Source organism: Mytilus edulis, chromosome 7, assembly GCF_963676685.1.
Source record: "Mytilus edulis chromosome 7, xbMytEdul2.2, whole genome shotgun sequence".
Lineage (NCBI taxonomy): Eukaryota > Metazoa > Mollusca > Bivalvia > Mytilida > Mytilidae > Mytilus > Mytilus edulis.
Genome location: NC_092350.1, coordinates 78,416,512 through 78,443,524, shown reverse-complemented (window position 1 = coordinate 78,443,524; position 27,013 = coordinate 78,416,512). Strand labels below are relative to the sequence as shown.

Below are 27,013 nucleotides of genomic sequence, written 5' to 3'. Positions count from 1 at the left end.
GTGAGAACACGTACAGGTATAAATCATAGTTCATGTTTGTGATAAAGATTTTAAAACATCAGGAGATTTACAGAAACACGTGAGAACACATACAGGTATAAATCATAGTTCAGGTTTGTGATAAAGCTTTTAAAACATCAAGAGATTTACAGAAACACGTGAGAACACATACAGGTATAAATCATAGTTCATGTTTGTGATAAAGCTTTTAAAACATCAAGAGATTTACAGAAACATGTGAGAACACATACAGGTATAAATCATAGTTCAGGTTTGTGATAAAGCTTTTAAAACATCAGGAGATTTACAGAAACATGTGAGAACACATACAGGTATAAATCATAGTTCAGGTTTGTGATAAAGATTTTAAAACATCAGGAGATTTACAGAAACATGTGAGAACACATACAGGTATAAATCATAGTTCAGGTTTGTGATAAAGATTTTAAAACATCAGGAGATTTACAGAAACATGTGAGAACACACACAGGTATAAATCATAGTTCAGGTTTGTGATAAAGCTTTTAAAACATCAGGAGATTTACAGAAACACGTGAGAACACTTACAGGTATAAATCATAGTTCAGGTTTGTGATAAAGCTTTTAAAACATCAGGAGATTTACAGAAACATGTGAGAACACACAGGTATAAATCATAGTTCAGGTTTGTGATAAAGCTTTTAAAACATCAGGAGATTTACAGAAACATGTGAGAACACTTACAGGTATAAATCATAGTTCATGTTTATTTTCACTAGTTTTTTGCAGATAACTAAAATTTTGAAAATAAATTCAGCGAAATTTTTTGGTTCTTTTTAACAGCTAATTACTGTGGATTCATTAATTTTGGTGGATGAATAAAAACTTGCATGTGCGTGGACATTTAATTTCGTGGTTTTGCCAAAGTCTTCATACAAGCCTTTATAACATTTGTCATTCCTTGAAATTTTATTTCCTGGTTCAACTATACCCACCAAATCCATGAAAATTGGTATTCAACAAATCATAATGAACCTACAGTAATAGCGTTTCAGAACAAAAACCATCTGTTGTACATACATATTTATACCCTTACGTGATTTAGGATAGAGATTTGATTGTCTTGTTTTGGATTAAAATGTAAATGTTATGTGTTTTAGGAGAGAGACCATTTAAATGTCCGTTTGAAGGCTGTGATAGATCATTTACAACATCAAACATCAGAAAAGTCCACATAAGAACACATACTGGAGAACGACCGTATGTGTGTACTGAGGAAGGGTGTGGTCGAGCTTTTGCCAGTGCTACAAATTACAAAAATCATATCAGAATACATACAGGTAATTTCGAATGGAGATTTGATAATTAATCGATTATTTATACATTTTGTCCTTAAAGAGGCACTAGTTGCCAAATTCATGGTCACCGATTTGACTCAAATTCTCATATTTTATTTATAACAATGTAAAACATTTTTCCAATGTATCAAAAGTATAAAATAAACAATTTACAGGACATGGTCTCAATAAAATGTAGCTTCGTTTCATGTGAATTTAAGCCAAGACGCCATCTAATTAACTATTGAGTTGATCTTATATGACCATATAAGCTATGTAAACATAAACATGGATATAAATAGATTTTAAGCAATTGGATTTTTAAAGGTCTGTTTAATTTTGTATTATAGATTTAAAATTTATGTTTATCATGGTTTTGACCTTGATGAGAATTATTTTGTGTGGATCAAATCAGTTAATCAAATTATTTACCTTTGTTTCACTTTCAATGTTGACATTCTTTCCCTTTAAAAACCCATACACGGACAATACATGCGTTATTCTATCTCTTTCTACGGGGTTAAATTGGAGTTCACATGAATACTTTAATGAGGTCGAATTATTCACTTGCAAGTGAATAATTCATGATCAATGTTTATGAGCTTAATTTGACATAATTGAACCATTTTAGCTGATAAAAGCAAATCATTATTTCACTATTTCACTTTCATTAATGATTGAACAAAATAAATCATACTTTTGATTTTTATATAACTCAGACTTACTAAAAAACTATTTGATAGTGTTGTCATGAACAAATTAGGCATCAATGTGACTTTTTTTATTACCATTCACATCAATTTATAAATGTATCGCATTTACATGATTGTTATTCATACTATCAAACAACCGTAATTTCATACTCTACCCCAAGAAAAATATTGATAAGACAGATTAATACCAGCAGGCTTGCTTGATATTCTTATTGATATAGTCATTATCAAAAACATAAAAATATGCCATATTCTATATATTTATTGAATATTCTAAGGTAAATTGCGGTATTATGATCAGAGCTTCAAGTTGTATACAGGTGGCACACTATTACACTCTCAACAGTTTTCTATAGAACTTAGTCTACTGATATTAGGTTATTGGCCCAACAATGATACCAACAAAGATTATTAAAAATTCATTGTAAATTAGATTTCCAGTTTCAAATTATTCAAACTCTGTCCACAAAAAAGCAATAAAGAATATTTGCTCATAAAATTTTGTATTTACTGAGTCCTCAAAATAGTAATGATATTTACTTTGGAAAGTGTGATCCATATTTTAACTTGGCACATTTCAAGATCTCCCTGTGTTTGGATTATAATTTATAATTTTTGATACAGCCTAATACTTGCCATGTTATTTTACAGGGGAGAAGCCTTACGTTTGTACAGTAGCAGGTTGTGGGAAGAAGTTTACAGAATATTCCAGTCTATATAAACACCATGTAGTGCATACTCATTCTAAACCTTACATATGTAATAGATGTGGTAAAACATATAGACAGACTTCCACTTTAGCCATGCATAAACGTACAGCACATGGTGAGGAGGTCACTGCAGAAAGTGAGGCAGAACTATATGCTCAGCAACAACAACATATTACGGGTAGCCACCATTATCATATTCTACACTGTTGACCATTTAAATTCTTTGTCAGATCAGAATTATCAGTTTATGTATGAGTATATTAAATTGAATCTTCTCAAAATGATTTCTGACATTTAAGCTTAAATGTCGCACCTGAAATGTTCATGCTTGTAGATTAACTTTAATGAGTTATTACTCTGCTTCTGCTCAATTTAATCTTTCAATAGACCACTTTCGAGTTCATCCGTCACCGGCAAAAACTCGTCAATTATGCGCGCCTTTATGACGTCATTTACCAGATAGAGGGGTTCGCCTGTATTCCTGCACTATTTACGTTCATCAAGCGTCTTAGTGATCTTCATTGTGCAGGATAAACTAGAAATAATGGTTGTTCTGTAGGTAATTAATGACAATTCCCTGATGACAGCAGTGCTGATTGTCAATTTTGAGAATTTAATTTGCTGAATAATTAGTACAATATAGAATTATAGTTTTCCAACCACTCGCTCAACATTGAAACGGAAGTGACGACGCCCCTAAACACACAAATGACGTTCACTAAAACCAGAGTTTTTGACGGAAATGCATCGAACTCGAAAGTTGTCTATTGCTCCTCCTGCTTGGACTGTTCTGGTTAGGATCAAGTTGGATTGGAATGCTCCTCCTGCATGAATTGTTCTTGGTAAGAATTAAGTTGGATATGATTGCACCTCCTGCATGGACTGTTCTTTGCTAGGATTTTGTTGGATCAAAATGTTCTTAATGACCTCATGCTTCGAATGTTCCTGGATAAGATTAAGTTGGACTGGAATGCTGCTCTTGCTTAGAATTTACCAGGTTAGGATAAAGTTTGATAGGAATGTGACTTGGGATGGTCTTGGGCAAACAATATTTCAAAGCCAGTTATGATCGATTTGTGTATTTTTAGATAGGTAGACATAGACTAATTTTTGATTTTTTTTTTTTACAACACTATCAATTCTGTTTGTGTTTAAAGCAAATCATTTCATAACAAAAGAAAAGTTTTATTTATATTTTAGGGATAATGTTTTTGTGAGGGTTGGCAGGGAAAAAAAGAGCATGCAATGTCAATTTTATATTTATTCTGCAAATTGGAAAGATAGGGTCGGCAGATCCAGGAACCAAAAAATTAAAAAACCTTGCCATACACTGTCCTAAAGGTTTGATATTGTTTTAATGTCATTTTAACTGAAGCATTTTAATTGTAGAGAATGGAAGTGAGGGTGAAACTGGAGAGCCCCATGCCAAGAAAGTTAAATTTGAGTACGCTTTAACTACCACAGAAGGAAATGACACATTAGTGATAAATAATGGAAACAGTGGAATGGAATCTATACAGGTAAATATACAATATTATATAAGGTCAATGACAGAAAAATGCCAACTTTTTTAAATAAGGCATAGAAACTGGAGAAGGGCTAGTTTTACCACACCCTTCAACAGCTTTACCTCAAATATGAAAAATACATTTTTGTATAAAATTTTATATGTAAAGCTTGATAATTCAAACCTTGTAAAGAGATGCTTCCTGTCTGGCCTTTTTATCTGTGGTCTTTGAAAAGATGGTAATTTAAATTCAGTTTTAATAAATAATATGATGGGTGATAGAAGACATTGCTAATCCAAATCTTTGAAAGAGTTGCTTTCTGTCTGGTCTGGCATATATCAGTGGTCTTTGGATAGATATTTATCAATTCAACTCTTAGTTTAAGCATATTTATTTATAGTGGATCAGGAAACAAGTTATTGGTACTTATATTTACTTTCTTGAAAGCCTTGTGGTCTGTTTTGCACATGTCTAATGTTTGTGATCTCATTGTCATGATTCAGTGATTGCATAAAAAGGATGTTTAGGTCATGCAAAAGTAAGGAGATGTAGAATGTTGACCAACGAGACATCTTTGTGATCTTTTCATTTATTTTGAATAACTTGTATACTTGGTATTTTTAATAACTGGAATTTGTATATGTTGGTCAGACAGTAAGTAATATGTTGGTCAGACAGTTAGTAATATGTTGGTCAGACAGTTAGTAATATGTTGGTCAGACAGTAAGTAGCCTCCAGACCTATATATCTGAAGGATATTCAAAGATAAGTTCAGTTTTCGATTAGACTTTTAGAGTGTACAACTGTAAATGTTCTGCAGTTTAATAATAAATTTAGGCTATACATGTCAGTTTCATAGGGTTCATCTAACCTTGACTTAATATAGATGGCTCATTGGTCAACATTGTTCTTTCCTACAATTAGATATTCATCAGAAATTCTACACTTAAATATATAAAAAAAATGAGGGATTTTTTCTTCCCCTGTTGTAAATTTTCCTTTTCGTCTCCTGCCCAAATTGTGTTGCATAAAAATATACATAGAAGTTGGTTCATTGGCACTCATTCCTATTTATTATTTAGCAGTCTCAGGAAGATACAGATAATAACACAACAGTTATACAGAATACCCTCCCTGGAACAATGACACTAGATCAACTACAACAGCAGGGAGGAGTCACTGCCATATCTGTTTTAGAAAATGGACAACATGTATATGTAATCACTGATCCTTCACGACTAGAAGCCTTACAGGTAAGTTTTGTACCATCACTGTTTTTCTTAAAAGTAAGGCTCCTGATGTTCTGAAGAATAGAGATTTTACAGGTGTACCATAGTCGTGTTATCTGTCATTAACAGTTCTTGTGTTATATCCCTTTATGATGTTATATGCAATAGGGGGCATCATCTGTGTCCCATGGACACATTCCCTATTTATGTGTCTTGTCATGGCTGTATTACAGATGACTGGACAATATTGTTAAATTAAACAGCATGTTTTATGAAAGTAAATAGATTCAACATTGAATTCTGCAAGTTTTCATTTTAGGACAAATTTGGCCCAAAATGTACCTTGTCCTTTGCTGTTTAGAAATATTTGAAAACTTTATTTGTTTGGTTACAAGTGATGTTCAAATATAGGACATACTATTAAAGCTGTCAGAAAACCCCCCCCCCATATAAAGCTGTATATTTTATAAAAGCTTGAGGATTTATTTAAGAGCAAAATGATTTTATATGAAATTGACCTCTTTGAAACATTTTAAAGTTAGTACCATTAATGCATAGACTTTTGCTATTTTAACATTTGTCAAAGCAATATCTTTAACAATTTACACTGAGTTGATTGGCATGTCATTGGAAAATGGTTCATACCATTCATATTTTGAGAGTAGTTGTCTTTTTGATATAACATTGGAGATATACGTGCTATGCCAAAGATTTGTGATTCTTTTGTTTGTCTTGTAACTGTTTGTAAAATAAATATAATTTTCGTTTTAGCATTTAGCTCAGCAGCAGCACCAGCAAGAGTCCAATTCTGTACATGATATTGTGAATGCTGGAGAAGAATGTGGACTGAGCACAGAGGAATCATTAACTTGTGAAGATTTAAACACAGAAGAACCTCCACTAAATATAGACAATACAATGACTGTTGTGGGAGATATTGAATTCAAAGATGATTGATGTTAGTGACAATTTAACTGATTGTAATACAATATAATATGATAAAGTGGGAGGAGCAGTAATAGCATTGTGTATTTAAGTGATGGTAGTAAGCAAAGTTAGGCATACTTAAACATTAATCATTACATTACATTGGTTAATAGACAAAATGTTCAGGATTGAGAATGGTCTATTGAAGGAAGCTACAGGAGGTTTAATGTTAAAATGACTGAAAGCTTTGTAGGTAAAAAAGGCAGGCAAACAAACATTGATTTGTTCAACTCAGTGAGCCATGTGCTTAAAACTGGCTGACAAAATCAAATCCGCCTCTATTTTCATCTGTGAAAGGCCAATATCATGTTTTGGTTCCACCATTATATAAGATTGAAAAACCAAAACAATAAAGTTCATGTCATAGTCTTCAGTCATCTTTATGACTAACAGAAAATCTGAAAATTATCAGTTTCATTATTGTCATTAAAGCTCTAAACATGTGGATAGTCAGCATTTGTTTTCTTCTAAAGTCATTACATTTGGTTACTTATTCACTTCTGACAGAGAAATTACAAATTGCTAATGTTAGAATCATTCTACTGATTTACCCCTTTATTCTCTGACAAGAGGTGACCATCTAACTTATGTTGGTCATCCTTTTGCATTTAGCCTTAAGAGAAATATTAAGGGGGCTCACAGGTCTAAATCAATTTTTTTATTTAATATAGGATTTCTCTATATTTTTCTATACATGAACTTTATCTTATACTTAATAGAAAAATGAAATAAAAAAATGGGGTCACCGTCCATTTACGCTCACAATCTGCCTTTGAAAGAAGAATACATTTTTGTTAATGTCGTTTTTTTCTGTTGAAAAGTAACGGTAATATCCAAATAAAAGAAGAACTAAATTACAGAAATTGCTTAAATTTTACAATTATATAGTTTATGTACAGCTTATTCGAAAACAACAATAAAAAATATAGGTCACCGATGAGTTAAAAAAGATATTTCAATTTTAATACCAAAAAAAATGGCATTTTTGGACCAAAGGGAGATAATTTGGAGCTTTTTCAATGATATTTACATTTTAAAAGTCACCTGGGGCCAACACGAACAGATTTTTTGGAATCATTTTTGTACCATATGATAAAGTAACAACTACTAAAGGTAATATATAAAATTTGTAATGAAAAATTAATGTTTAATTTTTTTCTGAAAATCTTATACCCGCGAGCCTCCTTAATCTAGAAGATGCTTCAAATCAGATTTAAATCTACCTGTAGAAATGTCTATTTGGTGCAGATTTTTCTCTGTTTGCAGAATTAAGATGTGAGGATTTGAATAGAAATTTACTAAGTGCTAGATAGTACTAAAAAAGTGTTGAAGAAGGAGACATGGAGTGTTTGCCAATGAGACAACTATCCACCAGAGACAAATGACTTAGATTTTAGCAAATAAAGAACCCTGTATGACTTCAACAATAATCAAAACTCAAACTGCATAGCAAGCTATATAAGGATCCTAACATGACAGATGTTAAAATAATTCAAATGAGAAAGCCAATGGTCTAATTTACAGTGTAATCTGCCTAGTCCAACACGGAGTATTCCAACAGCCTGCTTGAACCAACATCTTCATAGTCCCAAAATATGCCTATCCGTGCAGATAAAAACCTGAGTATTCTAATGCTCTGCTTAATCTGACATTTTTTCAGATACTCCAGTGTTTCAGATTACACAGGTTAAACTGTATATAAAAAAATTGAATTCATGAAATATCAGTTATAAAAAATATTTGACATTTTGAGTTTTCTCATTTGTCAAATTGCACCATTATAAAAAAAACTCTTTTCATCATGCATGTAGCTTTTCTATAAATTATTCTTCTATGACTCCAGGTGGACATTTACCACATAGATGACCCATACTGATCAGGGTTGAAAATATTTCATAAAGTTTCCAGTGATCTCAGAAGATGATTGGATGGGTTTAAGGGTCACAAACTTTATCAGCTCACTGTATAAATCAAAATATGCTAACAGGTGTTCATGAAATTGACAACTTTGTAAAATCTGGAAGGCACTCAAAAGGTACTTTCTTTTAATGAATGAATTAAATTTATAGAGAAACGGGTTCTTTTATGGTTATTCCTGGATTATTAGATTTGTCCAAGCTGGATACTAGTAGTTAAATTATCCATTTTAAAGTCCTCGTGGAGGCGCTGTATCTAAAATTGATAATTTATCTGGATTGAATATATCATTAGGAGGGTGTGTTTTTAGCAACAAGTCAACATTTCTATTGAAGTTAGTTATTCTCCATCTTGAAGACCTGTTCTTATGAGGTTAAATTCATACAGAAAATAGAGGGGCAAACGATACCAAAGGGCCATTTAAACTCATAGATTGAAAATAAACTTACAACGCCATGGTTAAAAAAGAAATATACAAACAGACAAATTATAGTACACAAATCAGAACATGGAAAACTAAAGACTAAGCAACAAAATTCCAACGAAAACTGGGGATGATATCCGGTGTTCCTGCATGTAGGGTAAGCAGATCCTGCTCCACATGTGTCAGCACTTCTTCCTAAGAAGTTCCTAAATGAAGTTAGACTCATAAGAATAAATAAACAAGTCGGCAAGGAGAGGGCCCAATTGGTTCACATGGGAATGTTTGTTGAAAAACACGTCCTCCAAAAGTAACACATATGTTGTCAACCGAGAAGTCCAGCATCTACAAAGCTACAAAGTAGGATTTTTCCCTCCCTAAGACAAGATCCTTGTATCTTTCTTGGCCATTCGTTTTTATGAAACAAAGCAATACCAACTGTTGCAATTATTCTTTTAGTTTGGAATTGGGAATACTATTGTAAAGTGTAGAAAAGTCATTTTTTTAATACTATTGCAAGATGAAAGCGTCTTAGATTGTATGTACTCTAAAAGATCTTTGGATTTTTTTAGTATCCACATCTGATTCACGCCATCTCTATAATAGGCAGTTTTTACAATTACTTTGAAGCATGGTTTTGATTGCTGATAAATTTGATGTTTATAATTTAGAAAGAGTTTTCGTAGAGCAGCAGTAACTGTTGTTTGTCAAGATCGTCAAGACAAACGAACTAGTTGCTCTCAAGAGCCTTTGTTACTCACCTTGGTTTATGTGCATATCAAACAAAAGATTACAAATTTTTTCAATACAATGTTAAAAATTGAATATGATGAGTAAGGTCTCCTTATAATGAATCAATTGACCATTTTGGTCTCGTTTGACTTATTTGTAGATTTACTTTGCTGAACATTATTGCTGTGTACAGTTTATCTCTATCTATAATAAATAATAATGTTCAAGATAATAACAAAAATCTGCAAAATTTCCTTAAAATTATCTATTAAGGGTTGTCCAATTCGTCTGAAAATTTCAGGGCAGATAGATCTTAACCTGATAAACGTCGACGTCGTCCGTGTGTTAATTATTTCAGACATCTTCTCCTCTAAAACTACTGATCTAATTCCAAGCTGAATGATCTTTAGGTAATCTGGAATAAAGTTTGTGTTTTATTTCCTGTTTCGTAAAAAAACATGGCCGCCATGGCTTACAGTAGAATATACGGGTAACTGCAGTTTTTGGCTTATATCTCAAAATCCGAAGCATTTAGAGCAAATCTGCCATGAGGGTAATAGTGTTCATTAGATGAAATTCTATCGGCCCTAAAATTTTCAAATAAATCTTATAACCCATTGTTGGGTTGCTGCAACTAAATTGGTAACTTTAAGGAAATTTTGCAGTTTTTCGTTATTATTTTGAATATTATTAATGATAAAGATAAACTATAAACTATAAAAATGTTCATCAAAGTCAGATCTACAAATGAGTTTAATGACCAAAATTATCAACTGACCCCTTAAGGTATTATTGCCCGTTTACGACAATTTTACACAATTTGTTTATCGTGTTTTCAAACTTTAAAAAATTTTCTCTGAAACTACTGAACCAATTCCAAACAAACTTAAGTACAGCTCTTTATAAGAACCAGGCAGAGTGCCATATACATGTGATATATGGGGGGTTCCAGATTTTATCTATAATTGGACTAATAGAAGCAATAAATGAATAAAGCTCAAAAAATAATTTTGAGTGTGAAAATATGAGTGGTTTCCATGGTAACGGACACACTATTTTTGGGTTGTTAAGCATTGTAAAATCATTAAAAAATCAGCTAAATCACCACATTTTAGAGCCTGATTATGAATAGAATCATGCATTTTTCATTAATGTTCATATGTAACATTTATACAACTTGGTTTAAGCTTCATTTTAGTGAAGATTGCATGTCAACCAAGTTTGTATATATTTTTTGAAAAATTTTGCGAAAAAATGCATATTTTCAACATTTCTGAAATTGGGATTTTTTCGAAATTATCAAATTTTCTCAGGTGTTTTTTAAAAAAGTGCAAATGTGTACAGAATAGTTAGCACTGTAGTAATGAAGTTTGGATACTACTTTACCAAATAAAATAGAAAAATGCGTGGGATTTTTTTAGTTTTATCACCATAGCAACCGATTTTTTCCTTGGAAACAGAGTTTTTATTTGCAGAATATTGCAGTTTTAGAGCTTCAATGTCCTGAACCAATAAGAAAATACATAAAAGCCAACTCAAACTTTAAATAACTATCGTCAAGTGTTGTTGACTTCAATTGTTACCACGGAAACACATATTATCCATAGCAACATCCACTTAAAAACTGCAAAAATAGAAATTTATGTAAAAAAATACATAAATAGAGGGTGTTTATTTTCAAATTGGAATATGGCTTCATTCTTTGCTTCACTCACAGTCTTGTCTGGGTTTTTTTTTCCTTCAGATTGTTAATAAATGTAATATATAATGTAACATTGGGGTTGGAGGGGGTGAGGGGGTAGGGGGGTATGTTGATTTTTTAAAATGTTGCATACAAGTAGATACTTAAAAAGATAATTGCATTTGGTCGGACTTTGTTCCGAGTTCATCATCTGATTATCAATTTTTGGAAGTTAGCAGATGATGAACTTCATGGGTTTGCAATAACTGGGCCAACCTGGCTTATGGCAAGGCAAGATAGATATGGCCCTAACAATTGTAAGAAAATTCTTAATTTCTTATGGCACACACCCGTCTAAGATGTTATTCCAGCATAAATCACAAAATTGACCTGTAACATAATATTAACAAACCAATAATAGAATCATTTGGTCAAAGCATTTCTAAACTGAAACTTAAGTGTGATGGACGGACGGATAGACGGACAGGCAAACTGAACACATTTTAAGTTGGTGGTGACTTAAAAAATATAATAATAGTCAATTGTTGATCGCTAATATCAGAAGTCCAGTATAATGGAATCCTCTTTAAATATACATGTAGCTATTAACATATCATTAATAACTCCTTTGTTGTACTACTATCCCGTAATTAAAATTCAGGATCTCCGAGATAGACAAATAGAATACATCTGCTAAGTTGGAATTGTGCTCATCCCGGTAAAATAATTATGCTATTACCAGCAAGATTATCATATAAAAATTATCTAGCAAAATAATTGTATCAATTATGAATTATTCCTTACTATGCGTCGTTCTACATACATCTCATAAGTTCAAGATTCCGATAACATTATATCTTGTTTTGTGTGTGTGTGTCAAAAGGAAGGTTGGGATTGATTTTTGGAGTGTTGGTCACAATAGTTTAGGAATTAGGGGCCAAAAAGGGGCCAAATAAGCATTTTCTTGGTTTTCGCACTATAACTTTAGTTTAAGTAAATAGAAATCTATGAAATTTTTACACAAGGTTTGTGACCACAAAAGAAAGGTTGGGATTGATTTAGAAAGTTTTGGTTCCAACAGTTTAGGAATTAGGGGCTAAAAGAAGGGCCCAAATAAGCATTATTCTTGGTTTTCGCATAATAATATTAGTATAAGTGAATAGAAGTTAATAAAACTTAAACACAAGGTTTATGACCACAAAAGGAAGGTTGGGATTGATTTTGGGAGTTGAGGTCCCAACAGTTTAGGAATAAGGGGCCAAAGAGGGGCCCCAATAAGCATTTTTCTTGGTTTTCGCACCCTAACTTCAGTGTAAGTAAATAGAAATCTATGAAATTTAAACACAAGGTTTATGACCATAAAAGGAAGGTTGGGATTGATTTTAGGAGTTTTGGTCGATAAGGGGCCCAAAGGGTCCAAAATTAAACTTTGTTTGATTTCATCAAAAATTGAATAATTGGGGTTCTTTGATATGCCGAATCTAACTGTGTATGTAGATTCTTAATTTTTTGTCCCGTTTTCAAATTGATCTACATTAAGGTCCAAAGGGTCCAAAATTAAACTAAGTTTGAATTTAACAAAAATTGAATAATTGGGGTTCTTTGATATGCCGAATCTAACTGTGTATGTAGATTCTTAATTTTTTGTCCCGTTTTCCAATTGATCTACATTAAGGTCCAAAGGGTCCAAAATTAAACTAAGTTTGATTTTAACAAAAATTGAATCCTTGGGGTTCTTTGATAATTATGCTGAATCTAAACATGTACTTAGATTTTTCATTATGGGCCCAGTTTTAAAGTTTGTCCAAATTGTGGTCCAAAATTTAACTTTGTTTGATATCAACAAAAATTGAATCCTTGTGGTTCTTTGATATGCTGAATCTAAACATGTACTTAGATTTTTGATTACAGGCCCAGTTTTCAAGTTGGTCCAAATTGGGGTTCAAAATTAAACTTTGTTTGATTTCAACAAAATTGTATATTTGGGGTTCTTTGATATATGCTCAATCTAATCATGTATTTAGATTTTTGATGTTTGCGACCGGTTATCAAATTGGTCCACATTGAGGTCTAAAGGGTCCAAAATTGAACTTTATTTGATTTCATAAAAAATTGAATTATTGGGGTTCTTTGATATGCTGAATCTAACCATGTATTTTGATTTTGGATATTGGACCATAATAGGTAATGTCCAATTTAAAATTTAAAGCTTTTAAGTTCTGAGACCACATTCATTATGTGTCAGAAACCTTTGTTGTGTCAACTATTTAATCACAATCCAAATGCAGAGCTGTATCAAGCTTGAATGTTGTGTCCATACTTGCCCCAATGTTCAGGGTTCAAACTCTGCGGTCGTATAAAGCTGCTCCCTGCCGAGCATCTTATTTTAGGTTCAAAGTTCAAAAAAAATATTTTGCTATTCTCAACGTTTTTTTAACCTTTACCCTATTTTCTGTATCTGTCTATGTAACCTTTATAAAAGACTGCATTAATCCCAAGATTTGGAATGAAACCACTAAGCTGAGAATATTTGCATAAATACAAGATTAATAACAGTAATAATTTGAAGACAAATTCCACACATGGTCTTATTTAATTAAATGCAACACTAGAAACAGCGCAGTACATACCAATGTTATTTTTCTTTGTAATTATCAATGTTTTCTAGTCCCAACAAGTTGTAATCATTCATGAATACAAGACTTTAGTGTCCCATGTGTAAAAAAAGAATAAATTTCCGATGTCCCACGCGTTGTGCACACATTTGATCGATTCAAGGTACAATGGCAAAAACTAAAATAAACACTTTTATGACCGCGCCGCAATTTGGGAGGGGGGACTGGGCGTTGTAGTAGGTTTAATCCATGTCCGTCAGTATATTAGTCGTCACAAAGTTGGTTTCTATTTTGCAATTATAGTTTGCCTCAATCAAATCTTATGAAACATGTATACACAATGCTTATTACCACAAAACAGAGATCAAGTTTGAATGTTGTTGGTTAACTATAAAGAAATTTCTAAAAGTGACCATTTGATCTTAAGATGTGGTAAAATTGTTAATAAGACAACTCTCTACAAAATACCAATGATCATAAGATAGTATCCAGAAGTAAATTTTGTAAAAATAAAATTCTATTTTTTTCCGTATTTTACTTATAAATGGACTTATTTTTTTCTGCGGGGAAACATTACATTTACTCTGTGGTTAAAGTTTTTAGAATTTTAATAACTTTCTCAAACTATCCTGGGCATGCTGGGTTTGTACCAAACTTGGACAGAAGCTTATTTATGATCATAAGATAGTATCAAGAAGTAAATTTTGTAAAAAGATAAATCCATTTTTTCCGTATTTTACTTTTAAATGGACTTAGATTTTCTTCCAGTTAATATGACATGCAGTCTGCAGTAAAAGTTTTTAAAACATTTATTAGATTCATAAACTATCCTGGATTTTTACCAAACTTGGACATAAGCTTCTTACAATCAAAAGATAGTATCAAGAGGAATATTTTTACCGATTTTTTTCCTCATTTCTGTTGAGCCTGCGATTTACAGCAAAAGTAGGCAAGACACTGGGTTCCGCAGAACCCTTACAAATTTATTCTTAAGGCATTCAAATGAATAAAACTTGAGGTTTCCCAAAATCTGACAAAAATCCCAAAACATGACAACTACAATGTACCTTAACTTAGCTTTGAAGCTAAAACCAAGTTATATCGATGTTATATAAGAAATTTCTGAGAGAAAAAAAATGATTCTATTTATAATCAGGCTCGCTGACTAAACGTTATCTTTTCAAAAATCTTCATGTATGATATCTTTAAAAAAAATGAACCTACCCCCCCCCCTTTTTTTTTACCTTCTAACCCCAATATTACATTATATATTAAATTTATTGAAAAATCTGAAGGAAAAAAAACAGATAAGACTGTGAGTGTAGCAAAGCATGCAGTCATGTTCCAATTTGAAAATAAACACCCTCTATTTATGTATTTTTTACATAAATTTCTATTTATGCATTTTCAGAGTGGATGTTGCTATGGTTAATATGTGTTTCTGTGGTAACAATTGAAGTCAACAACACTTGATGATAGTAATTTAAAGTTTTTATGTTTTTTCTTATCGGTTATGAAAAAATCTAAGACATTTAAGCTCTTAAACTGCAATATTCTGCAAATAAAACTCCGTTTCCAAGGAAAAAATCGGTTGCTATGGTGATAAAACTGAAGAAAATCCCACGCATTTTTCTATTCAATTTGGTAAAGTAGTATCCAAACTTCATAACTACAGTGCTAACTATTCTGTACACATTTGCACTTTTTTGAAAAACACCAGAGAAAATTTGTTAATTTCGAAAAAATCCCAATTTCAGAAATGTTGAAAATATGCATTTTTTCGCAAAAATTTTCAAAAAAATTACAAATTTGGTTGACATGCAATCTTCACTAAAATGAAGCTTAAACCAAGTTCTATCAATGTTAGATTTGAACATTAATGAAAAATGCATGATTCTATTCATAAGCAGGCTCTGAATTGTGGTGATTTAGTTGTTTTTTTGAAAGATTTTGCCAAGCTTAACGACCAAAAAATAGAGTGTCTGTTACCATGACAACCACTCATATTTTCCCACTTAAATTTTGTTTTTGAGCAATATTCATTAACTGCTTCTACTAGGCCAATTATAGATAAAATCTGAAACCATCATGTATCGCACTCTGCCTGGTTCTTACAAAGAGCTGTACTTAAGCTGCCTGTGTTTTATAGTTGTTGATTTCTGTGTCATTTGATCGGTTGTGGAGAGTTGTCTCATTGGTAATCATTCCACATGTTCTTCGTATATCTTAGATCTATTGTAACTTGTCTTCATACACGATTATTTGCCTTTACTAGAATGCTGAGTTTGAGTTTACCCATTTTTGGGTTCTTGGCTAAAAGATAGCCAGAAATTATCAACAGAATAATAATAAACTATCGATAATACAAGATTACAAACAAAAAGATTTCAGTCGTTAAAATAAGTACTAATTATTAGAGGGCGTTCATTGTTTAAAATGCACAAAGACCTAGAGAAGTGAAACGTGCTATTAAGATGAGGTAGTTATTCAATCTATTGTTTCTGGATTGCATCCTTGGTATATTCTTATTTTCAACAAAGTATTAACAGAAAACTATCTTTTAGTCTATAATTTTCCACATTTATCAGTGTTTTCAGCTACATGTGTCGTCAACTGGAATCTGTCAAAATTATGACCAAAAAAAAAAAGAAAATGGTAGGGAACTAAAATTCTACTTAATTTACAAAAATTAAGAGCTTATAAATCAAAGAGTCGCACTCATAAAATGAAAACAACACCTTATTTCGTGCGTCTTTTCTGGATATACCTTAGTAGACTTTTTGTAATTTAAAAATTTATAAACGGACAATTTTAGAAAGGTTTGTTATAGAATCATGTCCGTACCGAAGTTCCGACTACTAAGCATATTTTGGCACAACTTTTTAGAATATTTGTGTTTTAAAGCTATACTCCGTTTTTGATTTGGTTTTCCAAATGTTCCAGTGCCACTTACGAGTTTTGTAGATGAAACATGACATTTGAAATGCTTCGCTAGCAGGAGCCACTTACCTTGTCAACTCTACCGGGCATGCTCTTTTTAAAAGGCATCCGATCACATCAGTTTATGTTTGCTACGTTGGTTTCTCTTCTTAAGTAAAGAGGTGTAAACATCGGTAAACTACAGCTACATTAGTTTAGAACAAGCTTGACTTCAAGGATTTTTCAGGACAATTTAAAGTTTATGAATTGCTTAAAATATGAGAATAGTATACTCTTTGGCAATAAGGATCCATGACTCATTTTGGTTTTGATGCATCGAAACGTTTATTTTCTTTTTGCTCGTTAGAAAAAAAAACATGCTAACACTATATATATCAAAACCATCGAAATCTGCTTCTAATTGTTTTTGTCTTAATGTTACTTTAAGGACAGCTGAATTTATCTTATGGACAATAACCTTATCAGTGTGATCATGCCTTATCTTCTGATACATTAAAACTAAAAGTGGAAAATGTTCAGGACAGTGTGTGCAATATGTGAGTCAAACTTTATTCACAAGTAAAAATAATTTGTATATGAAAAAAATACAATTAAACTTAAAAATACAAAATCGGGATCAATATATAAATTAGGATCCAAGTAATTACTATTTTTTACAAAGTTTAATCATAAAGTATAATTAAATGTTGCAGAAATTTCAAATGGTGAAGTTCATCCCCCTTCGTACGTTTTACGGACACCAATACGAGTTTGTTTCACCGTTACGGAATATCCATTCACAGATGCTAATGTCGTAACTACATTTCAACGAATGTGATCTACTAAATTGACTATTTACCGGGGTTGTAGTAACATGAGCAACACGATGGATCACGATGGGTACCCAATGTGGACAAGAATCTACTTACCCTTCCGGAAAACCTGAGATCACCCCTAGTTTTGGTGGTGTTCGTGTTGCTTAGTCTTTAGTTTTCTATGCTCGTGTCTTGTGTACTATTGTTTGTCTGTTTGTCTTTTTCCTGTTTAGTCCTGGCATTGTCAGTTTATTTTCGATCAATGGGTTTCAATGTCCCTCTAGTACCTTTTGCCCCTCTTTTCTAAACAGTTAACAGTGAAAGGATATCAGCTTATAACATTGACAATGAAGTTAATATTAGCTTTCTAAATCCGGTCACTTGCGTTAACTTCCTTGTCTGGTAGGTTTTTATTGAGCAGACGTAAAATCAGAAATTTACAAGGGTATTATCTGTCAAATTCATTTTTTATCGATTTGACTCAAATTTTCATAGCTGATTTATAACTTGCAAGAATTCTGAAATAAACAATTAGCAATGCAAGTACTCGACGATATTTCTCAGGCTTTTGTCTGTATGTTTGTCTAGACGCAATCTAATTAAACATCGATCGAGGTAATTTCTGAAGACTGCCGACGGTTATATTACCTGCTATAAACGTGAATATAAATGAATAGTGACCTTGTGCAATTGGACTTTTTAATTTGTGTCATAGGTTAGATGATAAGCTAATCATAATTTTTACCTGTGTAAAAGTGATTTTTTTTGTGTATCAGTCAGTGTTGACATTCTTTTTTCTTTTATGGGCCGACCACGACTTATACATGTCTACAGTTTATAGGTTAAATTAAGGGTCACATAAACATTAACTTCTATCGATAATTGTGTCGCGTTAAAGTAACAACATTCGGCTGAAGCGACACATGGAAAACGTCTGTCGTCTTTTACCACCGTCATCGCTCTTCTACAAGGCGTGAAGTTCTTCATATGTCATTTTAATTTTTGATTTAAGTAATTTTTGTAGTTTCTCATACAACAAAGGGAATATTTACTTTGTATTTGATTGGGCTTGCTATTTGTTTTGACTCGAACACCATTGGTGAGTCCTCTATAGACTATACGCGTGTGTAGCCTATCAAACTAAACCTGGTATCTTAGATGAGTTTTTACATGTAACACTTCTTTTTAAGAAATGCTTTAACGAAGTGTTTTAGTTGTCTTAAATGACACAGACAAATTATTTTATCATATAGGTTGCTTTTACATTATTTATGGCGACAGGATGTCAAAAATACAGAACACTAACGCTACGTGAGTACAATTATACAGCTACATTTCATAGTATTAAGAGTGTTGTGTATTAATATTCTCCCGCAGCAAAGATTCTTTTTATATAATTTTGAAACCAAATACTCACTTTTAGCAGTAACATCGATTCGAAGAACTTGGCATAGATAAAACACATCAAACGAATGGACAACAACTGTCATACTCCGGACTTGGTACAGGCATTTTCAAATGTAGAAAATGATGGATTGAACCTGGTTTTATCGCGCTAAACCTCTAACTTGTATTACAGTCACATCAAGATCCGTCATATTTTCAACGAAACGTGAACAAAACAGACAAAAAATTCAGGTAACATTGGCAAAATAGGGTATACTGTACTTACACATGTAGTATCTTCTGTAAGGCTTATTGTCGGTTGATTATCCAGACTGGAATTGCCTTTGCTGTTTAGCAAGGATACTTAGTATTCTTGTGACAACAATACTTATAATATATTTAAGGGTTGAACTGTTTGGTTTCCAAGACGTCATGATGCATATGGCTGTTGGATACAGAATATCATTTTATGTATCGGAAACAGACTGTAAAGACCCGTCGTCTTTGCCGGGAGAATTTCACGAACCTTTTGGTGGAACAGTTGACTTCTACTTTCAATACACTGAAGACAATGTTTTGACAGCGCAATTCTCAATGTCAAAATTTGAAAGAAACTCCACAGGTATCTTAATCTTGTTTTGCTAGAATTGGGATACAAAACTCAAATTGTTATTGGCAGTCAAACTATTAAGCAGCATACTATACAGTAGCGTTTTTTAATGATACAGAACTAACAAAAACATTGATTGAACCTTGATTTACTTATTTACCACACACATGAATGGTACATGCGAAACCTGAAAACAAACTTACCTTTTGATCTCGTTTGGTCGTTGTTACTTTTTGTAAGTGTTTTCTTTATTGCTAGTAAGATTACTACCTTTTTTGTTAAAGTTTTAACATTCAAATTAATTGCATATTTTCACCATCAATAAAAGACAGCACACATCGCAAATACATTATATACAACCAATGATACTTGTATTGCAGGAGGTCTGGTAACCATTCTTCGGCAAGCTTTCTTAACACAAACAGACGAAGCATACTGGATAGTATCAGTTCTTACACCAGACAAATCTCAAGTTATCTCATCTTGGTCCTTTGCTTGCGCATTTGGAAACAATACAAAAAAGTAAGAACAAAGTGTATTTGTAAATATAAGTCTTTTTAGTTATCTTAAAAGTTTTAAAATAATATCTTATTCTGTACAGGACAATGACAATGATAATGCATTTGCAATGATTAACAAAACCCATATTATATATATATATATTTACAAAGCTTATTATAACAAATCATACCTTTTAGTTTACATGTATTAGTTCTTAAGTTTAGGTTGTGAAATCATGCTTTAGTATAAGTATAAACACACTGAACATGCAAATTTAGTTATTGTTATTCTAACGGTGATTGAATTTTACCTATGTGCCCTTTTAAGTATGTAAAGCAATCAGAAACATACTTAAATCAACTAATGGTGAACTTAACATTTATTCGGTGAATCATAGTATAATCATTTACCTGTACCTGTACCATACTTAAATCAACTAATGGTGAACTTAACATTTATTCGGTGAATCAGTATAACCATTTACCTGTACCTGTACCATACTTAAATCAACTAATGGTGAACTTAACATTTATTCGGTGAATCATAGTATAACCATTTACCTGTACCCGAGTGACATTTTAAGGCATCTACGAACACGGGTATGGATCCGTAACCCAGAATAGCAAAGCTGGTCACAGTAAAAAACAAACAAACAATAAAACAAAAGAATGCCAACATTGAAAAGTTAAATCGGACAATTTTCATGACTGATACGGCCCACCAAAAATATTCTTTTATAGGTAAAACGATGATTTATATAAATTTCAACCTATAACATGAAATCAATCAGATCTAGAAATATCATCATTATACGATTGCACGTGCATGTCTGTCTATATTATATTTATTTTTATATTTATATGACTATCTGCAGTATTTTGACGTCACCTCGGTGGATAATATTATGATGGCGTCTAAATCTGAATTACGCACAAATGCTAATACATTTTAACGAGTTTATGCATTGTTAATTGTTGGTTTTTGTCGAGCCTTCGACTTTAGTCGAAAAAGCGAGACTAAGCGATCATGCATTCCGTCGTCGTCGGTGTCGGCGGCGGCGTCCACAAATATTCACTCTGTGGTTAAAGTTTTTGAAATTTTAATGACGTTCTTAAACTATACTGGATTTCTACCAAACTTGGACAGAAGCTTGTTTATGATCATAAGATAGTATTCAGAAGTAAATTTTGTAAAAATAAAATTCCATTTTTTCTGTATTTTATTTATAAATGGACTTAGTTTTTCTGCGGTGAAACATTACATTCACTCTGTGGTTAAAGTTTTTAAAATTTGAATAACTTTCTTAAACTAAACTGGATTTCTACCAAACTTGGACAGAAGGTTGTTTATGATCATAAGATAGTATCCAGAAGTAAAGTTTGTAAAAATAAAATTCCATTTTTTTCAGTATTTTACTTATAAATGGACTTAGTTTATCTGCCAGGAAACAACACATTCACTCTGTGGTTAAAGTTTTTAAAATTTTAATAACTTTCTTAAACTATCCTGGGTTTGTACCAAACTTTGACAGAAGCTTGTTAATGATCATAAGATAGTATCCAGAAGTAAATTTTGTAAAAACATAAATCCATTTTTCAGTATTTTACTTTTAAATGGACTTAGATTTTCTGCCAGGAAACAACACATTCACTCTGTGGTTAAATTTTTAAAAATTTTAATAACTTTTTTATACTATTTTAAATTTGTACCAAACTTGGACAGAAGCTTGTTTATGATCAAAAGCTAGTCTCTAGAAGGAAATTTTGTTAATATTTTGAACCTGTGTATCTGTATTTTACTTATAAATGGACTTAGTTTTTCTTCCAGTTAACATTACATACAGTCTGCAGTTAAATCTTTTAAAACATTTATTAGATTCATAAACTATCCTGGATGTTTACCAAACTTGGACAACAGCTTCTTACAATCAAAAGATAGTATCAAGTGGAATATTTTTGTTGAGCCTGCGATTTACAGCAAAAGTAGGCGAGACACTGGGTTCCGCAGAACCCTTATGAATTTTTTTTGTTTGTTATTTTTTTAATCATTTTTAGGACTTTTTAAATCAAGAATGAGAATTTGGTTAAATCGGTTAACATGTATTGAAATAAACTCATCATAGATACCAGGATTAAATTTTGTACTTACACCAGACGCACGTTTCGTAACTGTAACTCGCGCAAATTCATCCTAGAATTCCAGATTGGTATTTTCCGTAGCCTATGGTGAAAATGCATTATGATGTCTGACTTCTTATTGTCTATGAAAATTCTGTTTCAGCAGCAACGTTCTGAGGTTTTTTGCAGACGAAACATCACAACCACAACAGTTGCATTCCTTTGATGATATCAAATCCGCTTTAATGACGGGAAGCCGAGTGTGGTATAACGCAATGTTTTTTCTCTGTAAAGGAGATGTTCCCTGGACAGTTACCGGTGGTAACGTGAGAGGTATGAAATGTAGTCCACCAATAGTGTTGAGCTGACAGTATTGAGCGGAACTTTCTTCATCTCAATAATGTGCTTTTCTGTATTACTTAAGAGCCAATATCAGGAACATTACCCCTGAATGTTTTCAACATTAAACTGAAAACACTGTTGATTCATACAGTAGCGTTCCATTTGATCTACCGAAACCTCGATATAAACACCTGTTATTGGTATCATATTTTCGATATTTGTTATCATTATCATTTCTACATTTTTAAAACAAATTGATAAATCATAAAATTATACAGAACACTGGTTGAAATATTATCAAACTCTTAAACTTCTAAATCTATTCTTCGCATCTGGTCAGATCAATTGTCTAAAAAATGGGGGGAAACGATATATAAAATGATATAGTAACAACCATAGCTACCTCTGAATTCTTATTTATGTGAGTAAATTGTCTTGATAGGTATACGTTTTTCCGCCACATAAATGACAAATATGCTGTTGTTTTTATTACTAGTATAGCGATTTAAGAAAAAGAAAACCCAGGAAATTGAAGATTTGATTTTTTTCTGTAGATTTTGATATAACTGTCTCAAACTCTCAAGAGATCATCAGTTCCTCTTTGAATGCACTGGTACGTCGGACAGGTACAGTACAGTCAGAATACATTGTTGTTACGAGTACAATCCATGACAACAGGATTGTTAACTTTGAAGTGACTGACAACGATGCTAAGACATTTAACACGGTCTTCACTGGAACGAAAATGTGTTACCTACAAACAACAATGCCTGGTGGAACTGTCAATTATTATGTTGTGTGAATGTCAATATAAACAACTTGTAAAACAATATCTTATTTTCATGCCAACAAAGCCCTATTAGTATCAATTATCTAACGTATAAGTAAAATTAACATTGAGAGTGTTAATTATGTAAAAGAGAGGCGAAAGATACAAAAAGAACATTCAAACTCATCAATCGAAAATAAACTGGCGACGCCATGACAATAAAGAAAAGACCAACAGACGAACAACAGTACACAAAACACAAATAAAAAACTAAAGGTTAGCAACACGAACCCCAACAAAACTGGGGTGATATCTGTTAGGAATGGTAGGCAGAGAAAAGGGGATTGGATTGCAGTTACGACAATTGAAATATATCCGTTGTCATCTGTGAAACGGATAATCCATAACGGTCAACCAACTAATTATGTTAAACACTTATTGCTATTTGACCTCCGTTACTGGAAGTTCCCATAAAATGTTAACGTCATAGCATATAAATGACAATTAGCTGAGAGGTTGATAGAGCAGATAGCTACTCCGGGACAACCGTCTGTTCGAGGGTTTTTACAGCCAGTCAAGTTTGTCTTTTTTATTTAATTTTTTTCTTAAATTTAGATATAGAGTCGATGTACGAATTTGTAAGTCAAGCTAATCCCATTCTCGTATTATTCAGTGGAATATATAAACAATGTATGGTATGAGAGTTTCTCGACGTAAATATGATTTTGCCAATATCTTGTATTTATTGATGGTGTATTTATTCATCCATGGCTTTCAATTTATTGGGTTTAAACATTCCAAGTAAGCACTGCACCCTTATATAAAGTTTTCTTTTCTTTTCATTGTCAGTGGATGTTAAACAAACAGTCATTAATCAAATTGATCATTCACAATCATGGTGTATGCAAGACACGCATGTTCATATATTTTCTTACCAAATGCAGATTTGATCCATCTTTTATAAGATAGCCTCCTAAGTGACTTACTTGACATATTCGTGGGGGGAAAATACTGACATATATCGTTAACATCATTTATTTTAGGTATACAATTGTCTGAAATGTTGCATTTTCTCTGTGTTTTGAACGTGCGTGTTTCTTATAATATCAACACTTTGGTACTTTAGTTTTTATTCTATATATTCATTTCTTCCGTTACGTTTTAAGCCTGTGTTTAGTCGGAAGTAAGAAAATGGCTAGATGTCAATAGCATGACGGTGAGGCAGTGACTGCTAAATAGAAATTATCTGATAAAGTTGTTTTTCGATCTTTCATGTGCTTAAACAACACCTTTTTAAATAACAATTAATTGTTGGTAACGATAAAGCTATACCAAATTAAAAAAAATAAAATTTACACATTCAATACATACGTGTATTAAGTTTAAAATCAATGTAGTATCAAGTTCTCGGTCAACTACCGTCAAATATCTTTAACACGTATCGGAAGCACTATTAACAGAAGGACGCACACACGACAATGTAATGTTCGTCTTCTAAACTATAGGAGTTTTAATACTTAATATATATAGATGAATGAAAAGAAAAACAGACCATTTAAAGTCATCAGTGTATTGGAAAATAAGGCATTAGTTTGAGACAAATCAATGAATAGGAAAATTAACAGGCGTTAGAAAAGCAATAGACGTATTTGAAAGACATTCGACAAACCATTTATTGCTAGCTTTAATGAACATGTTAATAAAACTAAACGTTATCTTTAAAACGGTAATATATGTTTATACACTAATAGACATGATAAATAAAAATGAAATCAAATATCGCTAGGAAAGCTTAAACTTCACATTCAGGGCAACATTTATTACAATGTAGGTGGCCTTCGTCTGTTTTCTGCTCTATTGTCGGGTTGTTGTCGCTTTGACACATTCTCCAATTCCTTTCTCAGTTTTACATATTTCATTAGTAGAACAAAATAAAACTTTAACCGACATTATTTTCCAAATTTTATTCCAGTTAAGCATGTATACGTATCTCATTAAAAATAAACGTTTGGGGAGAATTTTCAGTATAAAACTGAGAATGGAATTGGGGAATGTGTCATTGAGTCAACAACCTGACCAAAGAGTATGAGCAGCCGAAAGCTACCAATGGGCGTATTCCACTTACAAGCAGGCCAATTAAAAAAACCACTAAAATCCACTATTTCATTGTTCGATGTGCACTTTCAGGATTTGACACTCCATGAATAATTCAAGATAAAATCATGAATGGATTTAAGACAGTAAAAAATACCAGAATTTTTTAACATTTTTTTTAATCAACTCTCTCCTGAAAACAAAAATCCAACAAAAACCAATTGCAAACATAAAAGAAAAGAAAAATAAGAGGACATTCCTAGCCAGACTTGAGTTGGGTTTCCTATATTTTTTTCTCTCATTAAAACTAGTCATATTCTCAAGCATCTGTAAATTGTTTGTTCAATTATCAATTCGTTCCTTTTTGTTTCTTAAAGTCCATTGGCAAATATTTTAGTATTTCAATTCAATTCGAAAGCATATGACATCATGTAAAATTAGAGAACGTTTCTAGATTTATAATCAAAATAATCAAGCATGTAACTTAAATGAAAAACAATGAAATAGATAAAATTATATTAAATATTATTAACCAATACATCCATGTAATAAAACATCACCGGCAGGGGACATGACTCCCATCATGATTCTATGAAAGAGGAACACTACAGAAATATCCTTTACAGTTTTTGATAGATATTATTATTTTTTATAAAACGAAAGAACTAAAAAAATCATGAAATTGATAAGAATATTAAAGAATTTAATATGAATGCGGTTCGAATATTAAAGGAAAAGATATTAGCCAGTTTAAACAGTGAACAAATTATATAATAACCTGACTTAATAAAAAATCTACTACACTCTCTCACCCGCATTAAATCAAATTCTGTATTGATTTACATAAATTATTACCCTTCCATTCTTTAATGAATACATAAATTTGAACAAATACTGAACAACAGAATGATATGTGAGCCTTATCGGTGAATTTCTTGTTAACTTTGTTGGCTGACTGTCAGTAATTCTAAAGCACTGGTTATAGATCTTTTCCTTCTTCCTGAAAATACAAAGTCAAAAGTATTAAACTATACATGTTTTATTATTGGGACACTTTAAAAAAAAAAGTGCTACATGATAACAAGGATACGCACACCATAGATAAATGTTAACGTTATATTCATAGGCAAATAAAACAAATATCACATAAACATGAAAGCAAAAATTAGCCCGGTCAGCTGTACTTGTCTGATTTGCAAACTTAGTTTTCAGTATAATTACATTCTGCTTCTAACTAAGAAATGAATAATTAAAAACCCTTTGTATACTACATTTAATGCTAATCCCGAAAACATGAGTAAGTGCATGATATGAGTTTTGTCAGACAGAAGTAAATCTCATGTATTACAATTAACCACAAAAAAATATTCCAGGTGTAGACAACTCCTTAGTCACTGGTATTAAAGAGATAACCGTAAATGGAATTACGACTATCCCAATATGGCGACGGCAGATATAGATAAAATATTAACAGACGATTTTCTCAAATGTAGCATGTTTTTGTCAATAGTTACTCAGCTACAAGGTTTTTCTATACCATTACATCATATTTGAATCTTAACGGTGCACTGGAATTGTCTAAGTGCTTTGAAAATTGCCGTTGAAAAATTCGTGGTGATAATCGTAACTCT

The 27,013-nt window shown here is 32.0% G+C and overlaps 3 protein-coding genes across 10 annotated transcripts in view; 2 read left to right on the top strand and 1 right to left on the bottom strand.

The window, feature by feature from the left end:
* LOC139482328 (zinc finger protein 76-like) overlaps positions 1–6,912 on the top strand; it is a 29,553-nt gene extending 22,641 nt beyond the window's left edge. For 3 of the 5 annotated variants that reach the window (XM_071266156.1, XM_071266154.1, XM_071266157.1), the window contains exons 10-14: positions 1,140–1,319; positions 2,681–2,917; positions 4,129–4,259; positions 5,330–5,500; positions 6,248–6,912. In XM_071266156.1, the coding sequence (XP_071122257.1) occupies positions 1,140–1,319; positions 2,681–2,917; positions 4,129–4,259; positions 5,330–5,500; positions 6,248–6,433 (905 nt within the window). In that variant the 3' untranslated portion in view covers positions 6,434–6,912. The remainder of the gene's footprint in view (positions 1–1,139; positions 1,320–2,680; positions 2,918–4,128; positions 4,260–5,329; positions 5,501–6,247) is intronic. The other 2 variants (XM_071266159.1, XM_071266155.1) reach the window with 2 other exon arrangements.
* A 1,394-nt stretch (positions 6,913–8,306) lies between these two features.
* LOC139482329 (uncharacterized) lies at positions 8,307–23,349 on the top strand. 4 transcript variants are annotated; one of them, XM_071266163.1, is made up of 7 exons: positions 8,307–8,498; positions 17,197–17,305; positions 18,817–18,874; positions 19,354–19,571; positions 19,940–20,081; positions 22,344–22,510; positions 23,074–23,349. In XM_071266163.1, the coding sequence occupies exons 2-7, from the start codon at positions 17,281–17,283 to the stop codon at positions 23,319–23,321; spliced, it is 858 nt and encodes a 285-aa protein (XP_071122264.1). In that variant the 5' UTR covers positions 8,307–8,498; positions 17,197–17,280; the 3' UTR covers positions 23,322–23,349. The 4 variants fall into 4 exon arrangements, with proteins under 4 accessions (XP_071122264.1, XP_071122263.1, XP_071122262.1 ...); XM_071266162.1 differs by having other exon boundaries at positions 22,341–22,510; XM_071266161.1 differs by lacking the exon at positions 17,197–17,305.
* A 1,490-nt stretch (positions 23,350–24,839) lies between these two features.
* The window catches only part of LOC139482327 (uncharacterized), a 40,722-nt gene continuing 38,548 nt past the window's right edge, over positions 24,840–27,013 (bottom strand). Inside the window, exon 3 of the mRNA XM_071266153.1 lies at positions 24,840–26,382. Coding sequence (XP_071122254.1) covers positions 26,321–26,382 — 62 coding nt within the window. The 3' untranslated portion in view covers positions 24,840–26,320. The remainder of the gene's footprint in view (positions 26,383–27,013) is intronic.

Coding starts and splice junctions, on each gene's coding strand:
- LOC139482329 (XM_071266160.1), top strand. CDS start 8,441: ATGCTAACAGGTGTTCATGAAATTGACAACTTTGTAAAATCTGGAAGG. Junction 8,499..18,816: donor ATCTGGAAGGCACTCAAAAG/GTACTTTCTTTT, acceptor TTTATCATATAG/GTTGCTTTTACATTATTTAT. Junction 20,082..22,340: donor TTTGGAAACAATACAAAAAA/GTAAGAACAAAG, acceptor ATTCTGTTTCAG/CAGCAACGTTCTGAGGTTTT.